Source organism: Eumetopias jubatus, unplaced genomic scaffold (genome assembly GCF_037043125.1).
Source record: "Eumetopias jubatus isolate StellerSeaLion01/CBP00866 unplaced genomic scaffold, mEumJub1_p1.0 scaffold_1, whole genome shotgun sequence".
Lineage (NCBI taxonomy): Eukaryota > Metazoa > Chordata > Mammalia > Carnivora > Otariidae > Eumetopias > Eumetopias jubatus.
In genome coordinates, this window is record NW_028274807.1 from 104448716 (window position 1) to 104474406 (window position 25691).

A 25691-nucleotide genomic window follows, 5' to 3' on the forward strand; every position below is an offset into this window, starting at 1 on the left:
TGTTTTCTCTTTTTACAAATGACTCAGGTTGCTTTGATGACAGTTCTGAAATTATCTGTTAACTTTGTGTTCATGCCTTAACCGATGGGCAGAAGTATACCTATCAAAGTTCTGTAGTTGCTTTTATTTTTACTGAGAGTATCAGATCCAAGAAGATGAACAAGTTACCTTTAACCTCAGAAGAAAACCTGCACTAATATTCATACTACTTGAAAATGTCCCCCAAACCACACTTGAAGAGATATATTTGTTTGTAGACTCAAGTAATTATAACTTTCCTATGTAAATATTCTTGTGTGAGATATATACATGGCCACACTGCTCACTGCAAGCTTTGTCCTACACAGTACAAATGACTCAGTAATATAGATGTTACTTCCATATAACAAACTATTTCGATGAAAATAGTCCAGGAATAAAATTTTAAATTGTGGCTTTGACAGAGAGAGAGAGAGGGAGAAACCTTTCTCCTGGTGACCCTCTTTTTGAATAGTCCATGATAAGTAAAATTAGATGGAGTGTAAACTTAACGTGACTTTTTTTCAAACTCAAAGAGGGAGGAAATAATTTGCTTTTCAAAATTAGGAAATCAACTAGAATGTTTCTGAGGGTACTAAAGAAGAACTCCTGTAGTTAATTGTGGGAGGGGTCCGGGTGCAGGGAGTTGTAAGGGAAAAGGGGTCAGGATCCTGAGACCTCAAAGAGGGAACGAAGTCAAACTGCCCTTGACCAGGCGCTAAGGAAACACTTTAAAATGGAATCTGTCAGGGAACAGCTGCTCGGGAAATATGTTAAATAGACTGGCCCGTACAAGTTGGGTTTGTTTGTAGAGGTGTCGGCTTGGGCTCCAGGGCGCGAGTAGTGGGGTGAATCACAAACTCCCCGGGGCGAGCTTAGTGAAGACCGAGACTCAGCTCAGGCTGCGAGCCGGGAAGCCTCCTTAAAGAGCCGCGCCGGGCTGGGAAGCCGTAAAGGACCCTGACTCTGGGCAGGTTTGTGAACCCAGGTTGCCGGGCTGTGTGGGTTGTAGGGTGGGAGGAGCGAGGATGTAGGATTGGGACACAGGGTCAGGATACGGAACTGGGGTGCCGGGCGCCTGACGCAGGTCAAGGAAGCCCGGCAGCAAGGCGGGGAGGAGCAGTTGCGCTGCACCCTGACGCGGTGCGAGGTTGTGGGGTGGGATGCCGAGTCGGGATACCGGACTGACTCCAGCCGCCGCGCACTTGTCAGTTTCCTCTTGGCCACGCCCCGGCGGAGTAGGTTCAGCTCCCCAGTGTTTAACTGAATTGTGACACCAACGCAAAATCCACGCCTAATTAAATTAATTAGGGATTCTCGTCAATCCTGGATTAATGGCCAGGAGCACAGGCGGCCGAGGCTATCTGAAAACCCGGACGGCCTGGGACCGGCCTCCTCTTCCCGCCCCCTCCCGTCCCCTTCTCTGCCCTCCCACTCCAGCTCCAGCCTGCTTGGACTCCAGCCTCAATCAATCTCAATCTCTCTCTCTCTCTCTCTCTTTTTTTCTCCCTCTCCCTCTCTCCCTCTCTTCCTCCCTCCCAACCCCCACTCCCCCACCCCCAGGTAGTGGTGCGGGTGCTTCCCCAGGAAGGGGCTCCCTCCGAGTTGCGAAGGGGAGGTAATTTACTCAGAACAAGGGGCCGCCTTTGCGAAGTATAAATAGTGACTTCAAGCGCAGCGTTGCTATCAGATCTGAACTCTCCGCAGGAAGAATTGTCAAAGATCTTAACATTGAACAAGCGCGCTCCGGCAGGGAAGCATCAGTTCCCATTTCCCTCCGGCGGCCCCCGCCCCTTCCCTCTTCTTCTTCCTCCTCCTCCTCCTCCTCCTCTTCTTACTTCTTTTTCTCCTACTTCTCCTCCTCTTTCTTCTTTCTTCTCTTCTTTTTCTTCTTCTTCTTCTTCCTCCTCCTCCAGCTCCTCCCCCACCCCCTGCCCCATTGATGTGTTATTATTGGGGGGGCTGGAGCAGTAAAAAAAGAAGAAGGAAAAAAAGAGCGGGGCTCGGCTGGGAGAGGTTGAGCGCGGGGCTGACCGGCATCGGCGGCGATGGAAGAACTTACGGCGTTCGTCTCTAAGTCTTTTGACCAGAAAGTGAAGGAGAAGAAGGAGGCGATCACGTACCGAGAGGTGCTGGAGAGCGGGCCGCTGCGCGGGACCAAGGAGCCGACGGGCTGCGTCGAGCCGGGCCGCGACGACCGCAGCAGCCCGGCAGTCCGGGCGGCCGGCGGAGGCGGCGGCGGAGGAGGAGGCGGAGGCGGAGGCGGAGGAGGCGGAGGAGGTGCAGGAGGAGGAGGAGCAGGCGGAGGAGCTGGAGGAGGGCGCTCTCCCGTCCGGGAGCTGGACATGGGCGCCGCTGAGAGAAGCAGGGAGCCGGGCAGCCCGCGGCTCACCGAGGGTAACGGCCTAAACCCCCAGCCGCGATTCCCCTTCCCGCCTTCCTGACTCTTCTCAGGCGGGAGAGGACCCCGAGGCCCAGCGGGGAGAGGGGCGGGACGCGGAGAGGGCCCTTGGACTCCAGCTTTGGAAGCTGGAGTGATGATGGAGGGGTGGAAGTCCGGTGGTGTGCACGGCCGTGGGTGGGGTCCGAGTGTATGTGAAGACGGGGGGCGTGGGGTTTGAGCGCGTCTTTCTCAGATGCTCCCGCTATTCCCATTCCACTGTAGCGCATTTCACCAGCCGGAGGATGGGCCGGCAGCCCAGACGGCCAGCGGGAGGATCGGGAAGTTCGCCGGGCCCGGCTGCGGCGGGGGTGCTGACAGCAGCTGGGCCAGGCGGCGGGATTACGGTTCGCATCTAGCGCCTAGTTGGAGGGAGCCCCTTTCCTAGGCCTGAGAAAGAAAGAAAAAGAGAGGAAGGAGAGAGGAGAGAGAGAGAGATTTCACCCTCGGGTAGCCCCAGGGTTTCGGGCCGCGGCTGAGATCCACTCGAACTCGACGAAGATCCTGGCTTCTCGGATCTTGGAGGTCAAAACTTCTCATTCTCTTTGAGCTGTTAAGATTGAACAGGGCCAAGCAGGCTAGGCTGTTTCTTTCTGGAGACGCGTTAAGGCTCCTTTTTTTTTTTTTTTGGTTGGTTTTTCGATATTTACACAATTACATTGCTGTTTCGAATCACTTAGTACTCTGGTTTTGTCGGAGGGGGGTGGTAAGGAATCCTTTGGTGCCAGCAAAGTGTTAGGAAATGGCTTTATCTAAATGGTGGAGCGTCCTGTACCAATTTAAAAGAGTTCAACAATAAAATTAATCTGGCCCTTGGTGCCTGCAGTAACTGGTGTGCTGCCATATTTTTCCAATTAAGAAAATATGTGACATGCGTAGAATCACATATTTAAGCAAGCAATTAAGTTGTTTATAACACGGTCTGTTCCTGTTTAGGGCAATAAATGGAAATTTGGGGGCGAAATAGAGTCTATTAAGTCTATTAATCAAGTAGAAATGTGGACATCTTTCTCTTTGAAGCTCCAAAAGTTTGAGAGGCATCCACTGTGGATGACACGAAATAGACAAAGCCTTCTCAACCCTTTGGTAGAATCTGAAGGATGTGTTTTCATATTTAAATTTCATCACAATATCTGTGCAAATATTTTCTTATTAACTTGGCTCCGAATGTTTGCTATAATGTTATCTGCTTCCTCCCCGGCGGAAGGACAAATGTCCATAAAACGAACTCTGAGTACAAGAAATGCGGGCAATACTTAAGATCACCATAGCTAGAATGCTAGACTGGGCTGGGATCTAGAGGCTCTTCTTCCCCCAGACCAGGTAGCAGATCCTCCCAAATTTGGAAAATGATGGCACAACTGTCAGACCTCACTCCCGGCGTGAGTCTGCAGCTCCAGGCCCTGGGTACACCAGCCCGCCGCATCGCGCGGTTAGGGTCTGAACCCGGGCAGACACAGTCCTGGGATTGTTGATTTCCAAGCTCAGGACAAGTATTAATTTCTCTGCAGGCCGGCTCTTCCGGAAATGATTTTTAACACCCATGCTGATCGGGATCCTGGGCTAGGAATAACTGCAAACAGCCTCTCGACTATCCAAACTCAGCTTTGACACCTTAAAAACCCAAGGCTCCGACTCAGGCGCAGAGGATGAAGGTTCCAGAGGGCAGCTTATGTTGATATGGGCTCCCCTGATCACTGCCCCTTGGCCTATATATATATATATATATATATATATATATTCACATATATATCCCTATCCCTCGGGTGACTCTGTATGCTCACATTCGCAGAGCTCCTGTTTTTAAAGGGAGAAGAAGGAAGGACAGTAAAGTAGCAACGGATGTGTGCAAATCCAAAGCCGAAAAAAAATGCATATTTTATTAAACAACCGAGCTGCTGGATGCATGAAAAGGCTTTGAGCAACCAATAGAAACCAAGGATCACGAATGTTCCGCTTGAACCTGTTGATCTCTGTGGGTTTAAGCATTTAGGGTCGAGTCCGCCTTTCCAATGAGGAGGAAGAAGGAGAGAACAGAGGCAGCGGTCTATTTCGCGCGCCTCGCGAAGCTAGTTTTCTGCCTCTCGCCTTTTGGCCTGGCGTGAGCCGCAAGCCCTTCAGGCAGTCAACATGGCGTGGGCGCCTCTGCTCAGGCTTCCAGTGTCCGGCAGGGGGGATAGGGACTGCCTGGCCTCCCGTGCGCCTTCCGCAGGGTTAGGCTTGAGCCCTGGGTCAGCATCGAAAGCCCTGAGATGCGGATCCCAGTACCGCTCAGCACCCGGGTCTTGTTCAGCCGCTGCGACCCTTGGACCCAATTGTTCCCAAATTAGAGCAGCAAGTTTGAGAGAAACAGAGAGCCAGCGGTGCCGGAGCTGGCCTGAGAATGGCCCGGCTCTCTGGGAATAGCCGGTGAGAGGCCAGCGATGGCCTCGACGCGCCCTTCTGCCCTGACCGGGTTCTGTGTCTGGCCGGGCGCGGTGCTTTTGATTCTGTGCGTGCGAGAGGGTGAGCGCGAGAGAGGTTGAGTGGAATGGATTTGGGGTTGGCGGGGGAGGGCAGGGGACGGTGGAGTGGACAGTGAGGAGATGAGTTGAGGCTACAGTTGCGAAGGGGTGAGTGGGTGAATAGCCGGGGGCAGGCGGCCGCCCAGAGTTGATCTTTTCGCGTCTCCAGAATCCTCTTCCTCAGGACAGGGTGAGGGACTGGCCAGGAACTCCAGGAGGGGGCAGGATCCTCCATCCTTTTGGAGACAAATCTGGTAACAGGATTTGCTGTGTTGTTTTTGTCCGTGTGTGTGTGTGTGTGTGTGTGTGTGTGTGTGTGTGTGTGTGTGTTTCTGTGTGCGCACGTGGACATACCCGTGGCTCTATTTGTGGTGCCCCCTCCAGTGTCCCCAGAGCTGAAGGATCGCAAAGAGGATGCGAAAGGGATGGAGGACGAAGGCCAGACCAAAATCAAGCAGAGGCGAAGTCGGACCAATTTCACTCTGGAACAACTCAACGAACTGGAGAGGCTTTTTGATGAGACCCACTACCCGGACGCTTTCATGCGCGAGGAACTGAGCCAACGGCTGGGGCTGTCCGAAGCCCGAGTGCAGGTATCCAGCTGTGAGGAGGTCAAGGCAGGGCCCGGGGAGTGGAGGAGGGGCACTCGGGGGTTAGAGAGGCAGCTTGGGAGACACACACTGAGGGCACGGGTTCAAGAGTCTGGAGTGAGGTGAGAAGGGAAGGGATATCTTTACTAGAGGTCTTATTTTCCAAAGTAAATCTTAGTCCTGTAGCCTACCCCCACCCCATCCCAACATATGTTCCCAGCAGAAGAAAGCTGTGCTGGGCTTGCTCCCAGAGTTTCTATAAACCACACACCCCCCCTCGCCTTACGATGCCTTTAATGTGGTTTAATCCTAATGGGCCTACTTTTATAAGCCTTAAAAAAAATCCCACAGAAAACGTTTTATCTTCTGGATGCCTTAAAAGTTACAACGAATATTTTGTTCGCCTGAGTTGGTTTTCCTTGAGGGCCTGCTCGGGGTCTAGGGTTGCCAAGCGGATATGCCAATTAGGTTTATAGATGTACAGACTATAAAGAAAATTAGCAACTGTTAAGTGTGGAAATTTACAGTTTGCCGTTAGCAGTCGATCTCAAACTGTATGTAAAACAGTAGAGAAATAAATGCATTTTGGTCACTCTTTGTTCCCTCACTTAACCAAGACAGCAAACCTGAACCTACAGAAACTTGATTTTAAAACAACTCACTATCTTAATATTGGCATTCCCACAGTCCAACACCCAACAAGTGCCTTACATGATGAAGTTAGGATTGGAGCAGGTTTTTTGTTTTTTTATTTTTTGTCTTCTTACTGGTTGTGGGGGTGAAAGTAATGGCAATAGGCTTTGGGGGCATTCAAGGTAGAAAATCATATATATATATGCATAGATATCCTTCTACTTTTATGGAGAAAACATTTAAATGTTTCAGATTGTATTTCCGCTCAAATAATAAAATAGGAGAAAATGATGGTCATTATTTGTTTGAACACATGGAGCAGTTTTAGGCCTGAACATCTGCAGCTGTTACAAAGTATCACTGTAACAGATACTCCCGGGGTCTCTGGGCGGAGAGACCACCATCTGCAGCAAACTATGCAATTCTTATGGGGCTTCCCCGCATCTTGTAATAGGATCAGGACAAAAACAGAGCAGTCACGTTGAAGCGGAAAAGTAATAATAGGCTGCCTTGGTCATCACAGCCGTCAATAGAAGGCTCTGCTCTTCCTTTTTAAGCCTTTGCTGCTTTGCTGTGTGTACTGAAGTCTCTAGAGACTCAGCAACCCCTTAAAGACACGATGATAATTATTACAGTTATGAGCATTAGTATCTCAGTTCCAACTCTTCCGGGGGAAAAAAGAGGCAAGAAGCCTCAGGCCATGTGAGTTATACAAAGGATGCCACCCTGGCATGAAATCTCCCCTTCTATTACACTAAATGGCAGGGGAATTTTTGAAGATTTACATTGACTATGACACTTGCTTTCAAAAACAAGAAAAAGCTCTGAAGCAATATTTTTCTTTTATAGTTTTTTTCAAGCCTTAATTTGTGAATCAGTCAATATGCTGTATTATTGGAACATAATGCTGTATGATTGGAGTGTAAAAGCAAGCTTTGTATGAATTTTTAAAAATCTGTCATACTGCCTCTAAAAGTTGGCAAGTTTATTTAAGAAGGTAATATCTGGGAGAAGACAGTTTCCAGGAGTTACTTGATTCATACCTTCCTACCTTCCCCTTTACACAAACTATTGTTGTTGTTTTTTTCTCATAAGAAATGAACTTTATTACTGGTCTTTATTTTTTTCATACCTTTCTTTAAATTTTAGGGTTATTTTCTACTACCCTTATGTAAGCAGTGGATTTTTTTCTATAGAAGCAAATTAGATTATCATGATAATGGCACAATTATTCTGCTACTGTGTTACACTCTGCTGCACAGAGGAACAGAGAAATCCTAAACTTCTTTGTAGTGAGGCTTTTATGGCACTAATTACCTCTTCCCCCACTCTTATCTCCCCCCGCCAAAAAAAAACAGAGTCACTATTTGCTTTGGTGTTTGGTTTTTCTTGAAGATGAAGCTAATTAATATTACAGGCTATTAATGAGCCCATTCTTCTCAGGTCTTACTGGGCAAACATCTAAACCCATTATCACTTTAGGATCAGGTATCATGGAGACTTTTAGGCCTTGGGGACTCTATAATGTAGAAAGATGAAACCAGGACTAATAGTAATTTATCAAGAAACAATTTATCTTGCAAAAGTCTATGAAATCTACTTTTGTCATTCATTTACATTATTTGACTTTGGAAATTGAGAGTGTTTTTATAATTCAAATATTGCTTGCTATATCTCTCAATCCTTGCCTAAAACACTACGTTTTTTCATTGTACTTTGGTAATTAAAGGAGTTCATAACATCTAGGTTTTATTTTATTTTTCCAATTTGTAGGTTTGGTTTCAAAATCGAAGAGCAAAATGTAGAAAACAAGAAAATCAACTCCATAAAGGTATGCTTCTCAAAGGACATCTGATATTCTAAGTAAAAAGAGAACTGGGTAATATTGTTATACAAAGTCAGAAAGAAACTCTGAAAGATTATCATGGTCTCTATTTAAAAATCTGCTCTGAAGGCAGTTAATGAGAGTCCTAAAGTTTGGGAGTACATTACATTTATTTTAATTATGGCAGCTATTTAGGAAGATAACAGTCCAATTCCAAAGGAATTTGTTCTGTCTTGGTATCATTTGGAACCCTGGAAAACAGTGCTGGAAATATTAACCTCACATTATTGTGTTTTGTTCCCCATTTTCTTACAGGTGTTCTCATAGGGGCTGCCAGCCAGTTTGAAGCTTGTAGAGTTGCGCCCTATGTCAACGTAGGTGCTTTAAGGATGCCATTTCAGCAGGCAAGTATAGCCCAGTTTTATCTTGTTTTTAACTGTAAAAAGACCTGGATTTTGCTTGAATTGTTGAATATACCCTCTCTCCGGGTCCCATGTTGGTGTCCATGTGGTTGAAGAATAATTTTGAGATGATATAGTGAATCTACTCCCCTTTAAAAACCTATAAAATGTCAAGGGCCTACATGCCTAGTCCTTTCTTTCCTCATGGGAAACCTGCAGAAGCCTGAGGCCAGCAACTGGTCCTTTAAAAATGCACTAAAGATTGCACTTGGGGAGAGGAAGGAAAAGCCTTTTGATTAAGATTTTGTCAGATCCATTACAGAGGTTAGTCCTAAGGTGTTTTCTAAGGCAACTTTCTAAATATTTTTCTAGGTATTTCCTACCTCTTAGTCACATTAAATGTCTCTGGCAAAAGAAAAGTAAATAAATAAAAGTACTTCCAACTCATACTTGATTTTTTAAACCTGTCTCTGCAAACAAAGCTTCATCTCTAGTAGAGAGGGAAGCCTTGGTCTTCCCAGGGATGCCGTGCCTCTGCAATCCCTTTCTTAGGCATAAAGAAACCTTTAAGACTACATTTTAAAAGGACAGCCTGCAGCAATGATTTAATCCTGGGAAATCCCAGTGCTCTGAACACTCCTGCTCTCCAAGCCTAAGGGCTCAATCCTTACCCAACCAGTGCCTGACCTTCCCCCTCCTCAGCTGGGACCCCTGCTTGGTAGGGCTGTGAAGTCAAGAATTAGCTCTCAGTTGGCAGCACCCTGGACTGAGGAGACACACGGGTGTACCCATGTATTGACGGTTACTGTTAGGGAGATCTTAGCTCTCTTGGCACCACAGGACTCTAGCTAGCATCCCAATGCTAGGCTTTTGAAGCAAGAGAGAATGATTGGAGAGAGAGTGGGATCTAAAAAGGAGACCCTTACTACTCAGAAAGTGATCTGCAGGCCTGCAGCACCAGCACCACCTGGGAGATTTTTAGAAATGCAGAATCTCAGGTCCCAATGCAGACCTTCTGAATCAGAATCTGCATTTTTTAGAAGATCTGCTTTATAACAAGGGTAATTGTTATAGCAGTAAAGGTTAGAAGTACTAACAATTGTGCCAATTGTGATGAAGATGCAATAATTTCCCCAAGTGACAGGGAAAAGTTTTATAGTTTGCTTGTTAGTACTTCAGTGCTTTAATGGGTAAGAGGTGTATGATGACATCAAGAGAGCCTTTCCAAATTATTTTGTAATTTTGAGGAGGGCGATGTTTTAACACAATAGCAGTGTTGCCCTCTGATGGGCCCAGCTCCCGCGGGGGGCGGCCACATTCCTGCAGACAGGAGTCCCCTAGGGCCAAGGGAGATAAGGCGTGCTGAAGAGTTGCAGAGACTCTGGCGCACCGGCGTATCCCGGTGGCGCCCCAGATTCAGTAACAGACTGAGAAGGTCAGCCAAACTCCCCTCTCCTGTCCCCAGCCCCAGCCTTCCCCCTCGCCAAGCTGGACGCCGTTAATGCTCTGTTTCTATTCTGTTGTCACCCTAGGATAGTCATTGCAACGTGACGCCCTTGTCCTTTCAGGTTCAGGCGCAGCTGCAGCTGGACAGCGCCGTGGCGCACGCGCACCACCACCTGCACCCGCACCTGGCCGCGCACGCGCCCTATATGATGTTCCCGGCGCCGCCCTTCGGACTGCCGCTAGCCACGCTCGCCGCGGACTCAGCCTCCGCCGCCTCAGTGGTGGCTGCCGCCGCCGCAGCCAAGACCACCAGCAAGAACTCCAGCATCGCCGATCTCAGACTGAAAGCCAAAAAGCACGCTGCCGCCCTGGGTCTGTGACGCCAACGCCAGCACCAACGTCGCGCCTCCAGCGCGGCACGCACCCTGCAAATCCTCCGTGCCCCGCTGCTTTTCCGTTTAACCCCTCCGGACCTCCGGAACCGACCCTCTTTCCACCCCGCTGATCGGCCTTTGCCGCCTTCCACATCCCGGACTCGGAGGACGAGACTTCGCGCGGGACCTTGGATCCCACTAGGCGCACCAGCTCTGTGGCTCCTGACCATTCATCTACCCGAGGCGTAGAATTCAGCTTCATAGGGGCAAGTTTTCGGGAAGTCTGGAGAGAGACTGAACAAGGGAGCGCTGGGACAGCGGAGTGTGGCTCACGGCAAAGCTGCAACGATGGACTCTCTTGCGTAGAAATAAAAATCCTGTTAATAAAAAAATGAGCAAAAAAATAAAAATAAAAAGTAGAAAAGACAAACCAGAAAGAAAAAAGAGAAAGGGAACTTACTGCTATTTGGCAGAAGTTGAAACCGGAGAAAGAACCAAGGAACAAAAACAAATTTTAAAAAAATTAAAGTATTTTATACATTTAAAAATATGGAAAAATAACCCGGACGAATCTCGAGAGAACTGGGGAGGGGGGAGTATCAACTTAAAGTGTATGTTTTTTTTAATGGGCTAAAAAAGGCAAAACAGAAGGAAGAGGTATACTTATTTAAAGAATTAAGATTTAAAAAGTGCGCAGCTGGGAAGTTCACAGGTTTTGAAACTGACCTTTTTCTGCGAAGTTCACTTTAATACAAGAAATTTGATAAGAGAGGCGGGCCTCCTTTTACGTTGAATCAGATGCTTTGAGTTAAAAACCACCACGTATGGAAGAGTAAGAAGAGGGAAGACAGTATAAAAACGAGGAGAGGAAAAAAATGATATTAATACAAAAAATGTTACCACAGACAATGATTTCTCTGAGAAATTATTATGGCAGCACTGTCCAGACTGCTGACAGTAAATTCCGGTTTTGCATGTTACTTGTATTCCATTGACGGTGTCTCCCTGCGCCCTGCTTTACTCACATGCACTTACTCCATTTTCATCTTCAGTACGAAAAACAATACCAAAAGCATCTGGAAATTGATGTATATGAAATCTATAATTTTTGCCCCGTCTTTGATCCTGTCGGACAAAAGAAAAAGGTCGGAAGGGAAAAAGTTTACACTCTGTCCCAAGAAGACGGAGGCAGGCAGAAAATGTGGGGAAAGGAAAAAGAAAAGACCAAATGAAATAATAAAGGTACAGCGCCTCACACGGCTCCTGGCACATAGTAGGCGCTCAATCAGTGATAGTCCCCTCTCCTTCCTCCTTTCTTGTATTCCCTCCTGCTGATTTCCTGATGTCCTATTTGGGAACCTTGCTTTATTTCCCCCTCTCTATCCTGTCACACTCACCTTAAATAATACCCAACTAGATACAGGCAGTAGGTTTGTGTAAAATATGTTGATACACACGAACAAAGTTTATTTTGGCTATAATGTGTGAACTGATGGTTGACTTTCAACATTTGCATTTTATCTCACAAAGGTGTATATTCAAGTAATTTTTTTGTTTCAATTCATGTAACTATTTAAACTGGGGTACCCTGGACTAAGCAATCTGTATCCCAATCACTAGAAAGCCTCCTTAGTTTTTTTTTTTCTAATTTACAAGAAAGAGGAAAAGCTCTTTTAACTGAACTTTGGTATGCGGTTGAGCTTTGTAACTATTTGTTCTCCATGAAAACAAAGTTATTTATATTTGCCATATTTTTTTCTAGGGTATTAAGTTATTTTAAACAGAAGAAGATGCTGTTATTTCATGATGTGTTGTTGGTACAAAATGTTTCGATTTCACCTCTGTTAAACCTTTTAAATAAGTGCCAAGTTATTGAAGACACTTTGCGATCAATTGAATGAAAATAGTATTGTTTCATTTGATGGGATTCGCGTCATCTTTGTTCCTGTTACTATTAAACTATCCGGGATAGTCATTCCTTCTTCCTTTTTGATTAATGTGTATCTCTCTCTCGACTACATCAACTTAGAAAAGCTCTTGCCTCTGCTTCTACCTGCAGCTATTAAGGGGCCGTGAGAATGGTGGCTCTGTGGCTCTAGATACCGCTGAGCGCAACCCCCACCCCCTTTTCATCCACCCAGCATAGAAACCGGATTGATTTTACACCAAATCAATAAAGGAACAGATAATATGTAAAATAAGATAAAATAGACTCCCTAAGACAAACTCTCATTCTTCATTTTGATGCACTTCCACCCTTGAAGTTTTTCGGGGAGCAGTTTGGGGAGAAAGAAGCGGGATCACACGGTGCGAAATCTACCTGGATTAATTGTGGCATAATGGACACTCGATCCCTGGTCGACGACCCTCCCCAAGCAAGCAGTGAATGTTCGGGAGTGGGTAAAAGCAGCGGAGGGGAATTGGGGCTCTGGGAAGGGCGGATTCCCCACCTCCACACTCCAATTTAGCGCTTTGGCCCAAGCAGATTTTTCGTTGGTTAAATCTAGGAAAAGGTAGAAGCAAGGGCCCTATTTAGGAAAAGCCGGGTCCTAGCCGTCCTTAGAATACCGGGATACCATCCCTCCCTCCCGCCTCTCCCTGCCCCTTTCTCCCGGAAGAAATCTCACTAGTAAAACCCGAAAGCGCTGCCTGTTGAGGGGTGGGTAGAGACTCTGAAGACGCGGCCCCGGCCAGGCCAGGGACAGGACCTTCTTTTTCCGCGCGGGTTCTGGGGATGGGGGCATCCTCCGAGATAATCAAGGGTGTCCTGAGTGCCCCTTGGGGCCCTCTTTGGGCCGGAGGACGCATACCCTCCTCACCCCTTCGACAAAGCCCCGCGTCTTCCAGTAGTGCTCCCGTCGTCCCCACCCGGCCTTCTCCCGGGTTGAGCTCGCACACTCAAAGCTGTTCGTCTGAGTAGACGTGGGTTATATCTTTATATTTATCTTTTTAGCTTTCAAAGACCACTGAACAGGACTTGGGCCGTATTCAGCGCCCAGGCCTTGCAAGTCTCCTAGTTGACAAGTTGACAGGTCTCTTAGCTGTCCTTAGTTTTCCTAATAAACATCTGCCTAGGGGCGGGGTGCACCTTGAATCGGCAGCGCCGAGCCGCCCGCCTTGGCGGGGTGGCCTCCGGCGAGCTCCCGTCGGCGCCGGGCCCAAGGGTCCGAACACGCAGGCTCCCAACCGCAACCCTGCTGGAGCCCCCCATGCGGTTTCGGACATTTCTACGGGCACCCCAAGGGAAGTCGGAGGTCACGGGAGAACTTGGGGCCCGTGGAGTTAGATGTTCCGTCCCGGGTCCAGCCTACATCCGACGCGAAACCCAGCCTGTCCCCGCAGCTTAGCTCGGGGGAAGCTTGAGGTCAAAGGAAGCAGGTACGTCTGGGCCCCGGCAGGCGAGGCCCGGGTCACCAGGACTGGGGCGCTGCAGCACGGCCTAGGTCGGCCTGGAACGTTCCCGGCAGCAGGAGCCGGGTGGGCTGGGCGCCGCAACCGCGGGGCCGGGGGCCCGGCGGGAGCGGGGAAGGCCAGGGAGCCCGCGGAAGTGGCCAGGCCAGGCGAGAAACGCCAGTTTCTTGGCCGGGTCGGCGGTACTTGAGCTGGGCGCGGCCTGTGGGACCCAGCGTCTGGGGTGTCCGCTCTCTCCAGACTCAGCGAGGGCCGAGGCCGCCTCTCCTGGCGGGTGGGGCTGCGTCCCTCGGGCCCGGCCTCCCACGCACGCTCCCCCTGGGCCGTCCCCGCGCCACCGCCCAAACTCGCCCGCAGGCGCCTGGGTGTGTGAGAGAGAGATTCCAAACCCAGGGTTTCCACAGTCACTCTGAGAAAGGGTCCGAAGAATCTTCACTTTAAATTCAAATAAGGCCCAACATGCACGTCGTTTTGGTAGAAACTCAATAATCGTAATAAACAATTAATAGAGATTTCGCCACTCCCTCCCCCCCCCCGCCCCCATCTTTCAAGGTGTGCAAAACCTTCCCGAGCTACAAAATCCCTGACAGGGGAAAACCGAGTTAAAAGAGATTATCCAAGACATTAGTATTAAGGACCTTATGATACAGAAGGGCCCGGTAAGATCTGAGGCCTTTGCTCGAAGCTGAATTGATAAATATCTATTTTGAGTTTTTCCCCACACTTACAAACTTTGTAGATCCTCAGATGGTAATACTTTAATATAACGCAGTGCTCAAATTTCGGAACTATTTTGATTTCTGAAAAATGTCTTTTTGGCTTCAGTGACATGGATCCTGTTATTTTTTCACAAATCAGTTTACATCATAAATTGCAAACATTTGCAATAAGATCTCAAGATTGTTTATTCATTGTAACCTCAAGCACTTGACTATGTTAAACACCAGTACAGAAACTCTGTGAAATCAGTTTAATGTGTGTGAGGGAATTAAAGGATCACTCCTTTTCATCACATAAACAAAGCATTTAAGATTGTTTTCATTGTCAGTCTCCCAATTTTTAAACAGTCTTACAAGTGACTATTAATTTTAGAGTCATTCGGTGTGAAAATATTACTAAAGTTATATCCTGCTTTAATTAAATGTTTCTGGGCAGAAGAAAATGGTATTCTACATTGGGAAGTGGGTGATTGTTTTTAATGTTGCATTATTTTAAATTATTTTAGTTCAAATGTAAATAAAGTGTGCTAAATTTCAATGGGGAAAAAATCTGAAATGATTTCTTAAAGTGCCATTAGAACAGTTAATCAGAGTGCATTAAAGGAACATCACAACCCAGAAATAATAAATATGTCATTGTAATGAGAGTGTTAACTTATGGATAATTTATTCAAGGTAGTTTCTACATTTCAGATGGAATCTCTTATTATGACCTGCCTGAGTACTCTGATGCTTGTTCTTCAAAATCTAATTTATATAGGCTCAGATATACATAATTCATAACTCCTGTTGATATATGTATATACACCCCGAATTTTAAACCTTTACAATATGTTTGCATGTTTACTAGCATGTTTTCAAGCTGACTGAAATAAAAACATAAAAAGTGTTAAACATCATACTGAAAGCAAGTGCTTGTCCTATGTGTGGAGAAAAAGTAGTGGAAAATTAAAAAGGATTAGATAATTTTCAAACTCAGATATAGAGTGAACACTGAAATATTTCAAACAGGGAACATTCCTGTATAAGAAATATGAAATCTCCAAGAAATTCTTACAGATGTGAGCTTGTAACACTTCTGATGCCGAGGCAATCCTTTCATGTCTCTAATTCATAGAACAAAAAATCCTCAAGTCTTGGGGTATTTTGTTTTGGGTATTTTATGTGTCAGTGAAGGTAACCATCGCATATGCTTTCAGTACAGGAAAATTTAGTATAGTACTTACATGTAGTTCTAGTGGCATGAAGGAAGGTTTTAGAATATAATCAAATAAATCACATAAAGAGGAGTAAACACACATTTCCCCACCTTGTTGAACAACCACTCACATGTCCTGAGCAAGGATCTTTGTAGATTCTTATTCAGGCAGAATAAGTTATAGGCACAGACTCTGGAGCCAGACTTTCTGGATTCAAACCTCACTGTTGCCACTTACCAGTTTTGTGAGTTTGGATGGATTAATCTCTCTGTGCCTCAGTTTCCTCATCTGTAAAATGGGGATAAAACAGCATCTATTTCATGGGGGGGTGTTAGGATTAGATGAGTTAGTATATGGGAAGCCCTATGAACAGTGCCTTGCACATGTATATGTAAGCAATATATGATATTTATCTTAATAAAAAGATCAATAGGCATTAATTCTTGTAATAAAATCTTAGAGGAAGAAAAAAAAGCAGTGCAATGCAAGGAATGAATACTTTTCTGTCGTGGGCCAGAGGAAAACATTATCTATTAGTTTGTGATTCTAGCTAATTGCTTAGCCTCTGCCAGCCTCATGTGGAAGCTGTGGCAAATGTCACAATGTAGTTAGGGGTCTTACCCATAAGAGCAATTTATAGGTTGCGCGGTGCTATATACATGACAGATAGTATTGTTACTCTGCCATGTACAGCTAATAAGGTGAAATATCAAGCATGACACTGGCCCTCAAGGGGCTTACCATCTGGGGGGGGACAGTTCATAACTACATATGATAGTGCTAGGAAACATGTGTTAAATGCACTTGCTTAAAGGCATTCAGACACATTATGTGCATCTGAATGGCCGTACGACACATGTGGGGCCTGTTGTCCTGTTTTTGGAAATGGAATCTTTTTTTGGAAATGAGTAGCCTTTTAAAGGAATGGTGGGGCGACACCCAGAGGTTAAGAAACACACTTTGTTAGAATTAAATGCATACCATATGTTGCCATGGTCTGTGTTCCATAGGACCATCTGCATTTTCTTAGGCTGTCCATGTTTGCAGAGCATTAGCAATAAAATGCCAAAGACTCAAAGGCAGCTGACCAACCATCAAACACATACAATACAAAGGAAGGAATATTTAATTATTATTATAAGGACCTGTTAAATGAACAATTGAGTCCTAGTTACAGATTAAATGAAGAGCGACTTCTTTCCAATACCTAAATTTAGATATATCACTTACACTTGCCTCATATATATTTTATATAATATCTAGTAAGAGCTCAGAGCACTTTTTTACACATCTTCATTTGGAAGTCAGTGTGATGTCATTGGTATATGACTAATCTTTAGAGGAAGATTTTCCTGAGTTCAAATCTCAACTTTATCACCAATTAATTAGATGTGAAGTTTCAGGAATTTTCTTAGCTCCCTAGAGCCCATGTCCTCCTCGTGTCCTGTACCACACATCTTGCAGGTTGTTGTAAGGATCAAATTAAATAAGATGGGTAAAGTGCCTGGCATATGTAGGTTTTCTACTAATGTACTTCTCTTCTATACTTCTATTGCTTTTCTTTCAAATTATCATCACATAGAGAGGATTTTGAATTTACCCGTCTGTGCTTAGAAACAGTTTGGTAAACTATTGGAGGTGGTGTGCATATTTATTTCAGTTCCTCATTATGGATGGATATTGAGCATGTGCGGATATGTTGTGTGGCCTGGAGTTTGGGATAAAACTTTCCTCAAATCTTGCAGAACTTTCTTTAGATAGAATTTTTGAAGGACTATAACTTTAGATCTGCCCTTTGTATAGAGTAGAGAAGGTTCTTTCTCCCTGTTAACTCAAGGGCATTCCTGATACAAAGATTATCCAGATTCTCTGACCTTCAGTCCTCTGTAGTCCAGAATGTCAGCATACAAATCGAGACCTGGCATTAACTCTCTAGTCACCTTGATATTAGATTGATTGTCCTTCCGTTTGCTTATTTATTGAGTACATTTTTTATGCTTCCGTGCTAAGGAAGAAGAAAATAAACTACCCTTAAAAATGATTTCAAAAGTCAATCAAGCTATCCAAATTTTCAGTACTCATGCTACATTGTGTTTTGTATTACATTTATTGGCATTAGTGGTTTAAAATGTAATTACCTGTCTTGTGGGCAATATATTTATTTACTGAAATTCTCACTTGTCAGCAATTGTGTTTCTTTTGAGGCTTACATAGTTTCCCTTAAAACTTAGCCTTGCCCAGTGCTCGTTTAAAAGGGTCCAGGACCCTCTCTGGGGGAGTTTTAGGTCTAGACCCCCTTCCAAAACTTTTTAGACCGGTGAAATTAGGTGGAACTAGTCATCAAAGGAAGACGTAGAAAGAGAGACTGCTCCTAGTCCTCCATTGCCTTGGGAGTAGATAGACTTGGAAGTGTGATTGACAGAATAAAGGCCCCCCCCCAAAATATCTGCATTTGAATCCCTGTGATATATAAAGAGGTTATATGGCAAAGGGAAGTTAAGGTTGCAGTGGAATTAAGGTTGCTAATCAGCTGACTTTAAAATAGGGAGATTATCCTGGACTCTTCAAGTGGGCCCATTATTAGTAAAAGGGTTTTTAGAAGAAGTGAAAGTGAGAGGCCAAAGCAGAGACTTCGAGAGAGATAGGACTAAGGAAGAATGGTGAGAGATGCAACACTGCTGTTTTTGAAGATGGAGGAGTCAAGGAATGCTGGGGGCCTCCAGAAGCTGGGAAAGGCAAAGACAGGAATTTGCCACACAGCAAATGCCACCCTGCCAACACCTTGATTTTAGCCCAGTGAAATCTGTGTTGGGCTTCTAACCTATAGAACTGTAAGATAATTAATTTGTGTTGTTTTAAGGCACTAAGTTTGTGGAAACATATTACTGCAGCTATAGGCAATAAATATAGGAGATTTCTGAGCTATTTGTATGTATAAGAGCCTCTGGTCAATTTTTAATGCCAGCGGGCCTTCTGAGCCTGTTCAGTAGCATGAGTCCCCCAAAACTCAGGGCTGGGATGCTTTGCCATACCCTAGAGTATGCTCTCACTCAGGCATAGAGATCTTCATATGCCATTCAGCAGAGTGCCCCACAGATCTTATTATTATAAAATGGAGCCTATAGAGGCAATCTGCAAAATTATGTGTATTCCTGTATGAAAAGTTAGTCAGCAGTGAAAATCTTTGTCTTGCTTTATTCTCCTTTGTCATCTTCTTGTTATTATTTACTTTTTTTTCTAGTATTCAATGTAGAGAAAAGGATGATTAGTTTCAAGCTCTGAAGTTGTTTGCTAACGTTCTAAAAGGGAATAGCCTGAGCAATTTGAGCTTGTCTGTCAAGTTGGTCAAGGTGGAGAGTAATGTGGTCTGGGGTTCCCAGAGCCCATTGGACCTTTGACCTTTTCTGTTGAGACTATTGATCTAGGTTAATAGTCAGCACCCGTCATGCCGTTGGAGGAGTTGTGTGCCTGTGTGTGTGATTTCTCATTGAGTACAAATGAGGCTCTGACTAACTCAGAGGGTAATTGGTCCTTTTTGTACTTTTCCAAGATCAGGGTGGAGAATTAGAATAGATGGGTCCTGACAGGCAGGGGAAGATTCATTTCTGGAATGTTTGCAGTTGTATCAGTGACAAAGCAGTGGCTCTGGGCATAGCTCTGATTCTACCTTTCATGCCATGATCTATCCTCACCAGAGAGCTGTCCATGGAATCAAGTGGGGTTAGAAATTGCTGGATAACATGATAACTTCTGAGGTTAGTGGAGCAAGGAGGTGGGTTTGGCCTTGTTCCACTTACTCTACCCCCTGCCCTCCCCACCACCTTCATATTTTTCATCCCATCTATTTGGGTACCAAATGAGCTACACAGCATGTCAGTGGGCTGAACAAACAAAGAAGCTTGGTTACACTCTTTGACTGACTGAAATGTAGGCTATAGAATGGGGAGAAAATTCTACTAAATAGTGCCAATTTCCATGACTATCTCCTCACTAGCTCTTCACTACTTGGGGGGAGAAATTTTCTTTTTCTACTCACTCTATGAAAAGCATTCATGTTTTTGTCTTGAGCAACCTCCCACCTCTTCCAACTCATCCTTCTATCCTCCTTCGCTCTTCCAAATTTCTCATTCTAGAAGTCTAGTTGTACATAACTCATTTATTCATTCACTGATTAGATACTTATTAAAAACCTACTATATGCCTTGGACTCTTCCCGCCCACCCTTTCTATGTTAACTTGTCAGACTATCTCCTTTTTTGATTTCCCCTTGGAGTCTGACTGTTGAAGGCAGTGGTAGTTGAAAGGGAGGGAAGGGTATGGTTGACATGGGGTGGGGATGGGATGCAGGGCAAGTGGTAAGTGCTAGAAAGACTAAAGAAAAAGAGATGAGTAGGTTGGCTAAACTTAGGAGACCTTTACTCACCAAACCCTGTGATATCCATATATCATATGCTTCAACAGCTGTTTTAGTGAAGAATAATCCTTGGAATGACTTGGGATGCTATATATATATATATATACATTCTTAAACATTCTTTTAAATCTTAAGGAGAGAAGTCCAGTTACAGTTGAAGTTCAAAGTATTCAATAAACATTTGAGGATTGAGTGTAGGCCTGGCACTGATAGTTAATGAGAGATAGAGAGGAAGATACAAATGGTCAGAGGAGTTAGGGCATCTTGGTAATATCTAAAGCTGGGAGGAGAGGTATGCTTTTGCATGGGGAAGTGGGCAGTGCCCAGTGTGGAGGCACATCCTCCTGGGGTGTGCATTCAGGAAATGCACAGACTGAGACTTAAATTTCCTTCTTAAAAAGATGAATAATATTTGGCAGTACTCCAATTTTCTTTCCTAAATTGTATCTTTGTACTAATAATTATATAATATGGAATTAGAACAAATGTTTACCTTCTTTAATATAGTCACAACTTTTTTTTCCCTTTTCTTCTTTTCCTCTTTCTGATTTTGTTTTCTTTTGTGGTCTATGTCGGTCATTTACTGAGGCCCTTGTAATATATCCAAATCTAAACATTTTGTTTCCGTTTACCTCCTCTGCATTGATACATCTTTATATGTGTGGCTACAGATTGCATGCCTTTACCTTCCTATATTTGTTTGTTCTTGTATCTGTTAAGATTCACTCATATTGTTGCAGGTCACTGTAATTCATTTGACTGCTGTGTAATATTCTACTGAGTTCACATACCAATGTATGCATTTGCTCTCACACTGATGGACATTTGGGTTATTTCTGGGTTTATAGAGAATGCACTTGAAGTCACGAGCCTGGATGTAATCACCAAAAAACTGAGTAAAGCGAAGAGAATCAGAGATTGAGGCCTGGAGTGCTCCATTATGAAGAGGCTGGGGAGAAGAGTAGAAACCAGCAAATGGAGACTAAGTATGACCTCCTAACAAGGTAGGAAGAAGAGAGCCCAGTGTCTTGGGAGCCCAGTGCAAAAAGTGCATCGAGGGAGAGGGAGTGAGGACTGAGCCATTGTACAGGTCATTGGTGACCATTGTACAGGTCATTGGTGACCTTGATAAGGCAGTTTGAGTGAAGTGGTGGAGGCCAAGGCCCTTAGAGTGGAATGCAAAAACCCTCTAACTGTCCTCTGAGATTCTTGTTTCTCCTTCCTCAAATCCATTTTTCATCTCATGGCCCCTAATTATTTTCCTAAAATCAAGATCAGATCATGTGATTCCCTCACTTATTTTTGGGGAGAATACCTAGAGAATGAAGTTCTGACTCTTCAGTATGACATTTAATCTGACCTTCTACTATTTTTTCTGCGTCTTCTCCTGACGCTGCGCCACCACTTACCCTCTGCTCTCATTGGAGCATCCACTGGCTCCTGAATATTATACTGGTGTGGAATTTAGGCTTCTGCTAGAATGCCCCTCTAGATCCCCTTTGCACTATGATAGAATTTTGAGCATATAGCTACCGAAGCTTCATTACACTGTAGTGTAATTATTTCTGTGATTGCCTCCTCCAACTAGAATGTGAGCACCTTGAGGGCATGAATTGTTACTTTTTGTAGCCTCTCCAGAGTCATAGAGTAGAGACAGACATAGAACAGATTTTCAGGAAGTGTTGGTAGAATGAATAAGCCTGTGAAAAAAATGTATCTATAGTGTATTCTTTCAGATAATTTTACTGGAGACAAATCTTAGTTCTCTGAGGGTGGTTTTAATCTTTAGAACTAGCCAAAAACTGTTTGGCATTAAGTCTGATGAAGAAGCTGGGGAATATAAATTTTTATTACAAATGAAGTGTAGGAAAAAATTAAGCATGGCTGTTTTGTGATGACACCTTTTCTTATATGGCTCACAAAGGGCACTAAAGTTTACTGGCACTGATTTGCTTAACGCAATTTCAAAGATGAATTCCCAAAAACATTTTGAACAGTGACAGTATTGCTGGACTAAGTGTTTGGTTTCTCAGGGTGATGACTTTGAAGGACAAGATTTACTTGGATCTGTAAGTTCTGGTATCTATGTTAAAAAAAATCAGTATCACTCTCGTGTAGTCACATCTTACTTTCTGCAGTGAATTTTTACATGCTAAAGTTCACATTATCTCTTGAGTATTTAAATATTTTCTTTGTAACTTTGTTATTTTCAATTTTTTCTTTTGTAAGCATTGTCTTTCAATGCAGCAGCACTTGAAAATTCTATTAAAATTGTTTATTTAAAAAAAAACTATTCATAAGAGCATTAACTAAGACCAGATTTAACACCAATTCCAGTGGCTGAGCCCTACCCCAAATGGATATATGGCCATTTGTTATGATCTTTTGTTTACTGATTTTCAAGCAGTTTTCAATCTGTGTGACACTGATCAGATCCAAGCCAATTTGGAATAATTTTTCAAGTCATTTTTCATGAAGTAGTGCATCAAATGCTTTACAAAGTCCAAATGTGTAACATCTGCTCTCCTTTCCCTGATAATTTTATAGTTCTCTCAAGAAGTCAACTGCTTTATCAAGCACGGAATGTGTTTTATAAGTCTCCATTATTATTGTCCATGATTCTGTCACCTTTTAGAATTTCCTTTCTCAACTTTATTTGCCAAATCTTGATAAAATAGTTATTAGCTAGCCATCTGATACAATTATTCTTCCAGTAGTAACACGTTGTGACTCTAGGTTCACTTGGATTAGATCTATATATAATCTTTTCAGTTGTTATGATTTAAAAGATGCAAGCAATAAAATCTGTGTTAGTCATTTTTGTTCATATCCTGGGAGAGATGTTATTCAGACTTGATGATTGGTATATGTTTTGAGATTTGAAGTATTCACTTACCTGCTCTTTGTCATTAGCTGTTTTTTTTTTCCCTGGGTGCATTTTACAATTCCCCATCTTTACCATATGTTAAATGGATATTATACTTGCAACAGCATGCCTTACAGAACAGGAAAGTGTCTGTGCATGTACAGTAAGTTGATTCATGCAGCCTTTGTATACAGATTGAAGTTTTTGATGCTTCCATCATCTCGTTGATGTAGGTGAGCAGAGTTTAATAACATTTGCTTTCAAGGGTTTGGGGGTAATTGTTATGTACATAAACTGAGAAAAGTTTGCTTTATAATTAGTTTTTGAATCAAATTCAAGAAGATTCCATGTAAATAATGCATTTTTTATGAGTTAGGCCCCGAGGTCATTGTGTTTACTGATAGAGTTCAGTTAATTGAATAAATATGAAGATCTTGTATTGAGTACCCTTGCATTAGTTAAAATATAATGTTACAGATATCTTACTAACTTTTACACATAAGTTACTGAATTAATAAACTGTATGAGAATATAATGAACATATTTGATAGATATAAATGAAAACATTGGTTATGATTTATCAAGGATTACTCAAGTATTAATTAACTGACAGCTAGAACACTGCTTTTGACATTCTCAAATTTCCTTTGGTTAATCTTATATGCATTATAGATTAGTCAGTTTCTCCCTCTTTATATAAAATATTTAGCTTTTGAAGTGTTTTGACATATGGTAAACTTCAATAAGAAGGCAGACTTTTTCAGTTTTGAGAAATGTAAATATATCATTCTGTAAGAAATTCCAAAATGTTGGCTATGGGACAATGGAAACCACATGTAGTTTTCTCCAAATCTCAATATACAAGTAACTGCTTTCAACACATCTTTTCTGTCTCCAGTTTTAATATTAACTACTTGATTAAATGTTAAACAGAGCAAAGGCCATTCTTGTCAGGCGTCACTAATATTCATATTTTTTCCAGAGGATGGGAAACATTTATTTTTGAATATTTAACACTCTTTTGTTGCTCAGTGAAGACTGGTAGTGGGAATACCACTTCTTTATAGTTTGAAATTCTAGAGTAGGGGATTTATTGGCTGATGTCTTGTTTTGTTTTTAATGACTAAATAGCAATTTTACATTTTTACTGTTTGACCCACAAGTTAGAATATCAATTTTGGAAATAGGTTCAAAACTATTTTTTTCTCAAATCAAGGTTAGAATTTTTCTGTTTTCAATGTTATAGATATTATAAATGTTCTCTTCATAAAATTATGACAATACTCTACTGACCATTGTCTTGTATGTCTATAAATAAAAGAAATTATCAACATTCAAATGGAAGTGGAAGGAATTCACATTTGTGTAGCTCTTGCTTTTCTAAATTCAAATTTTAATTTCACCTAAAAGGTAAATCTGAATTTAGAAAGATTTTTCTAAGGGTAAATGATTTAAAGTTAGTAGGACATAGTTTATAAATAAATGTACATGCCTTTGGTGTCAAGGATTCCAAGTCAAGAAATGGTATTATGTCAGAGGTCAAACAGAGAGACTCAAAGAGTAAATGTGTTTAGGATTTGCTTTCTTTGTCTAAATATTTAAAATGATACATTGATATATATCAAACAAAGAAGAGTGCATTATTCTTTGTGTATAAGTAAAATCAAAAGTTTGCATTTTGCTTTTTGTAAAAATATGGCGACTCTGTTTCAAGATGCCAATCATATACATGAAATTTTTTTAAAAAGTCAATTTTCCATGTAGTTCCAAGTTTCTTAATTTATTTTTATTTTTTTAACGATTTTATTTATTTATTTGAGAGAGAGAATGAGAGAGAGGGGGGACATGAGAGGGGGGAGCGTCAGAGGGAGAAGCAGACTCCCTGCTCAGCAGGGAGCCCAATGCAGGACTCGATCCCGGGACTCCAGGATCATGACCTGAGCCGAAGGCAGTTGCTCAACCAACTCAGCCACCCAGGCGCCCCCCAAGTTTCTTAATTTATATCGATACATTTCTGTTGCTCTGTTGTCATTTAGATATATATGTGTTGTTTAAAATTTTTCTGTTTCATTAAATATATGAATCATTGACAAAGACATAGAAATACTATTAAATCAATACATTCCCTTGTAACATATGGCTTGTATTTCTGAAATTTTAGAATTGTTTCCTTATTAATTATGAGCTAATGCACTTAATTTTTTTATTTTTTATTTTTTATATTTTTGTGGCTTAGGCCCAGCTGGGAGAGCACAAGATCACCACATCGACTGAGCTAAAGCACTTTAAAAGAGATTATACAAACATTGTGAATAGATGTGGTCAAATGAGAGGGTTGAATATGGGGTAAGAGCTTTCTGATTTTTAAATAGAAAAAAAGTGAAAATTTGTGTCACAAAAATTGTTTGCATCTTTATAACATAAAACATGGGCAATCTTAAGATAAAATAATATTTAAGTTTGTGCATTTTTCAAACATCAGAGGATTCTTTATAGACCGTGGATGAGCAATGACTCTGTTCTCATTACTTTGCCAGGCAAATTGATTCACTCTGGATTATTCTCAATCAAAAAGTTTTTCTAGGATTCAGACTAAATGTATCCTCTTTTCGACATTAGTCAATTACTATTTATATCAATACTCTCATATATCATGAGTAATTTGTTTCTCTCTTCTGTTTTTGCTGCTTTCAGCAATTTATCTGTGCTGGGGAGGGAGGGTAGGATTGTGGTGTGAAATGAGGATGGCATTTTTGTGTTTTGACCAGAATAATTTGGAACTTTTTGCCTTCATGCTTTTCAAAGTATAGGTTTTGTGAAGATGTCAGGTCCCGTCACATCAATGAAGAAA

General features: G+C 42.9%; 2 protein-coding genes across 2 annotated transcripts in view; one reads left to right on the forward strand and one right to left on the reverse strand.

The window, feature by feature from the left end:
• Positions 1 to 2365, reverse strand: part of RSRC1 (arginine and serine rich coiled-coil 1) — a 429365-nt gene extending 427000 nt beyond the window's left edge. The window contains exon 1 of the mRNA XM_088023061.1: positions 2142 to 2365. Within this exon, the coding sequence (XP_087879187.1) occupies positions 2142 to 2365 (224 nt within the window). The remainder of the gene's footprint in view (positions 1 to 2141) is intronic.
• On the forward strand, positions 1873 to 12206 carry SHOX2 (SHOX homeobox 2). The gene is made up of 5 exons (XM_028103171.2): positions 1873 to 2415; positions 5347 to 5555; positions 7959 to 8016; positions 8326 to 8414; positions 9944 to 12206. Exons 1-5 carry the CDS (start codon positions 2067 to 2069, stop codon positions 10235 to 10237), a joined length of 999 nt encoding a protein of 332 aa, XP_027958972.1. The 5' UTR covers positions 1873 to 2066; the 3' UTR covers positions 10238 to 12206.
• Positions 12207 to 25691: the final 13485 nt, after the last annotated feature.

Bases quoted from the DNA above. Each gene is read 5' to 3' on its own strand.
- SHOX2 (XM_028103171.2), top strand. From the start codon at position 2,067: ATGGAAGAACTTACGGCGTTCGTCTCTAAGTCTTTTGACCAGAAAGTG. The intron at 8,017-8,325 runs GTATGCTTCTCA...ATTTTCTTACAG, and splicing joins AGAAAATCAACTCCATAAAG to GTGTTCTCATAGGGGCTGCC. The intron at 8,415-9,943 runs GCAAGTATAGCC...TTGTCACCCTAG, and splicing joins TAAGGATGCCATTTCAGCAG to GATAGTCATTGCAACGTGAC.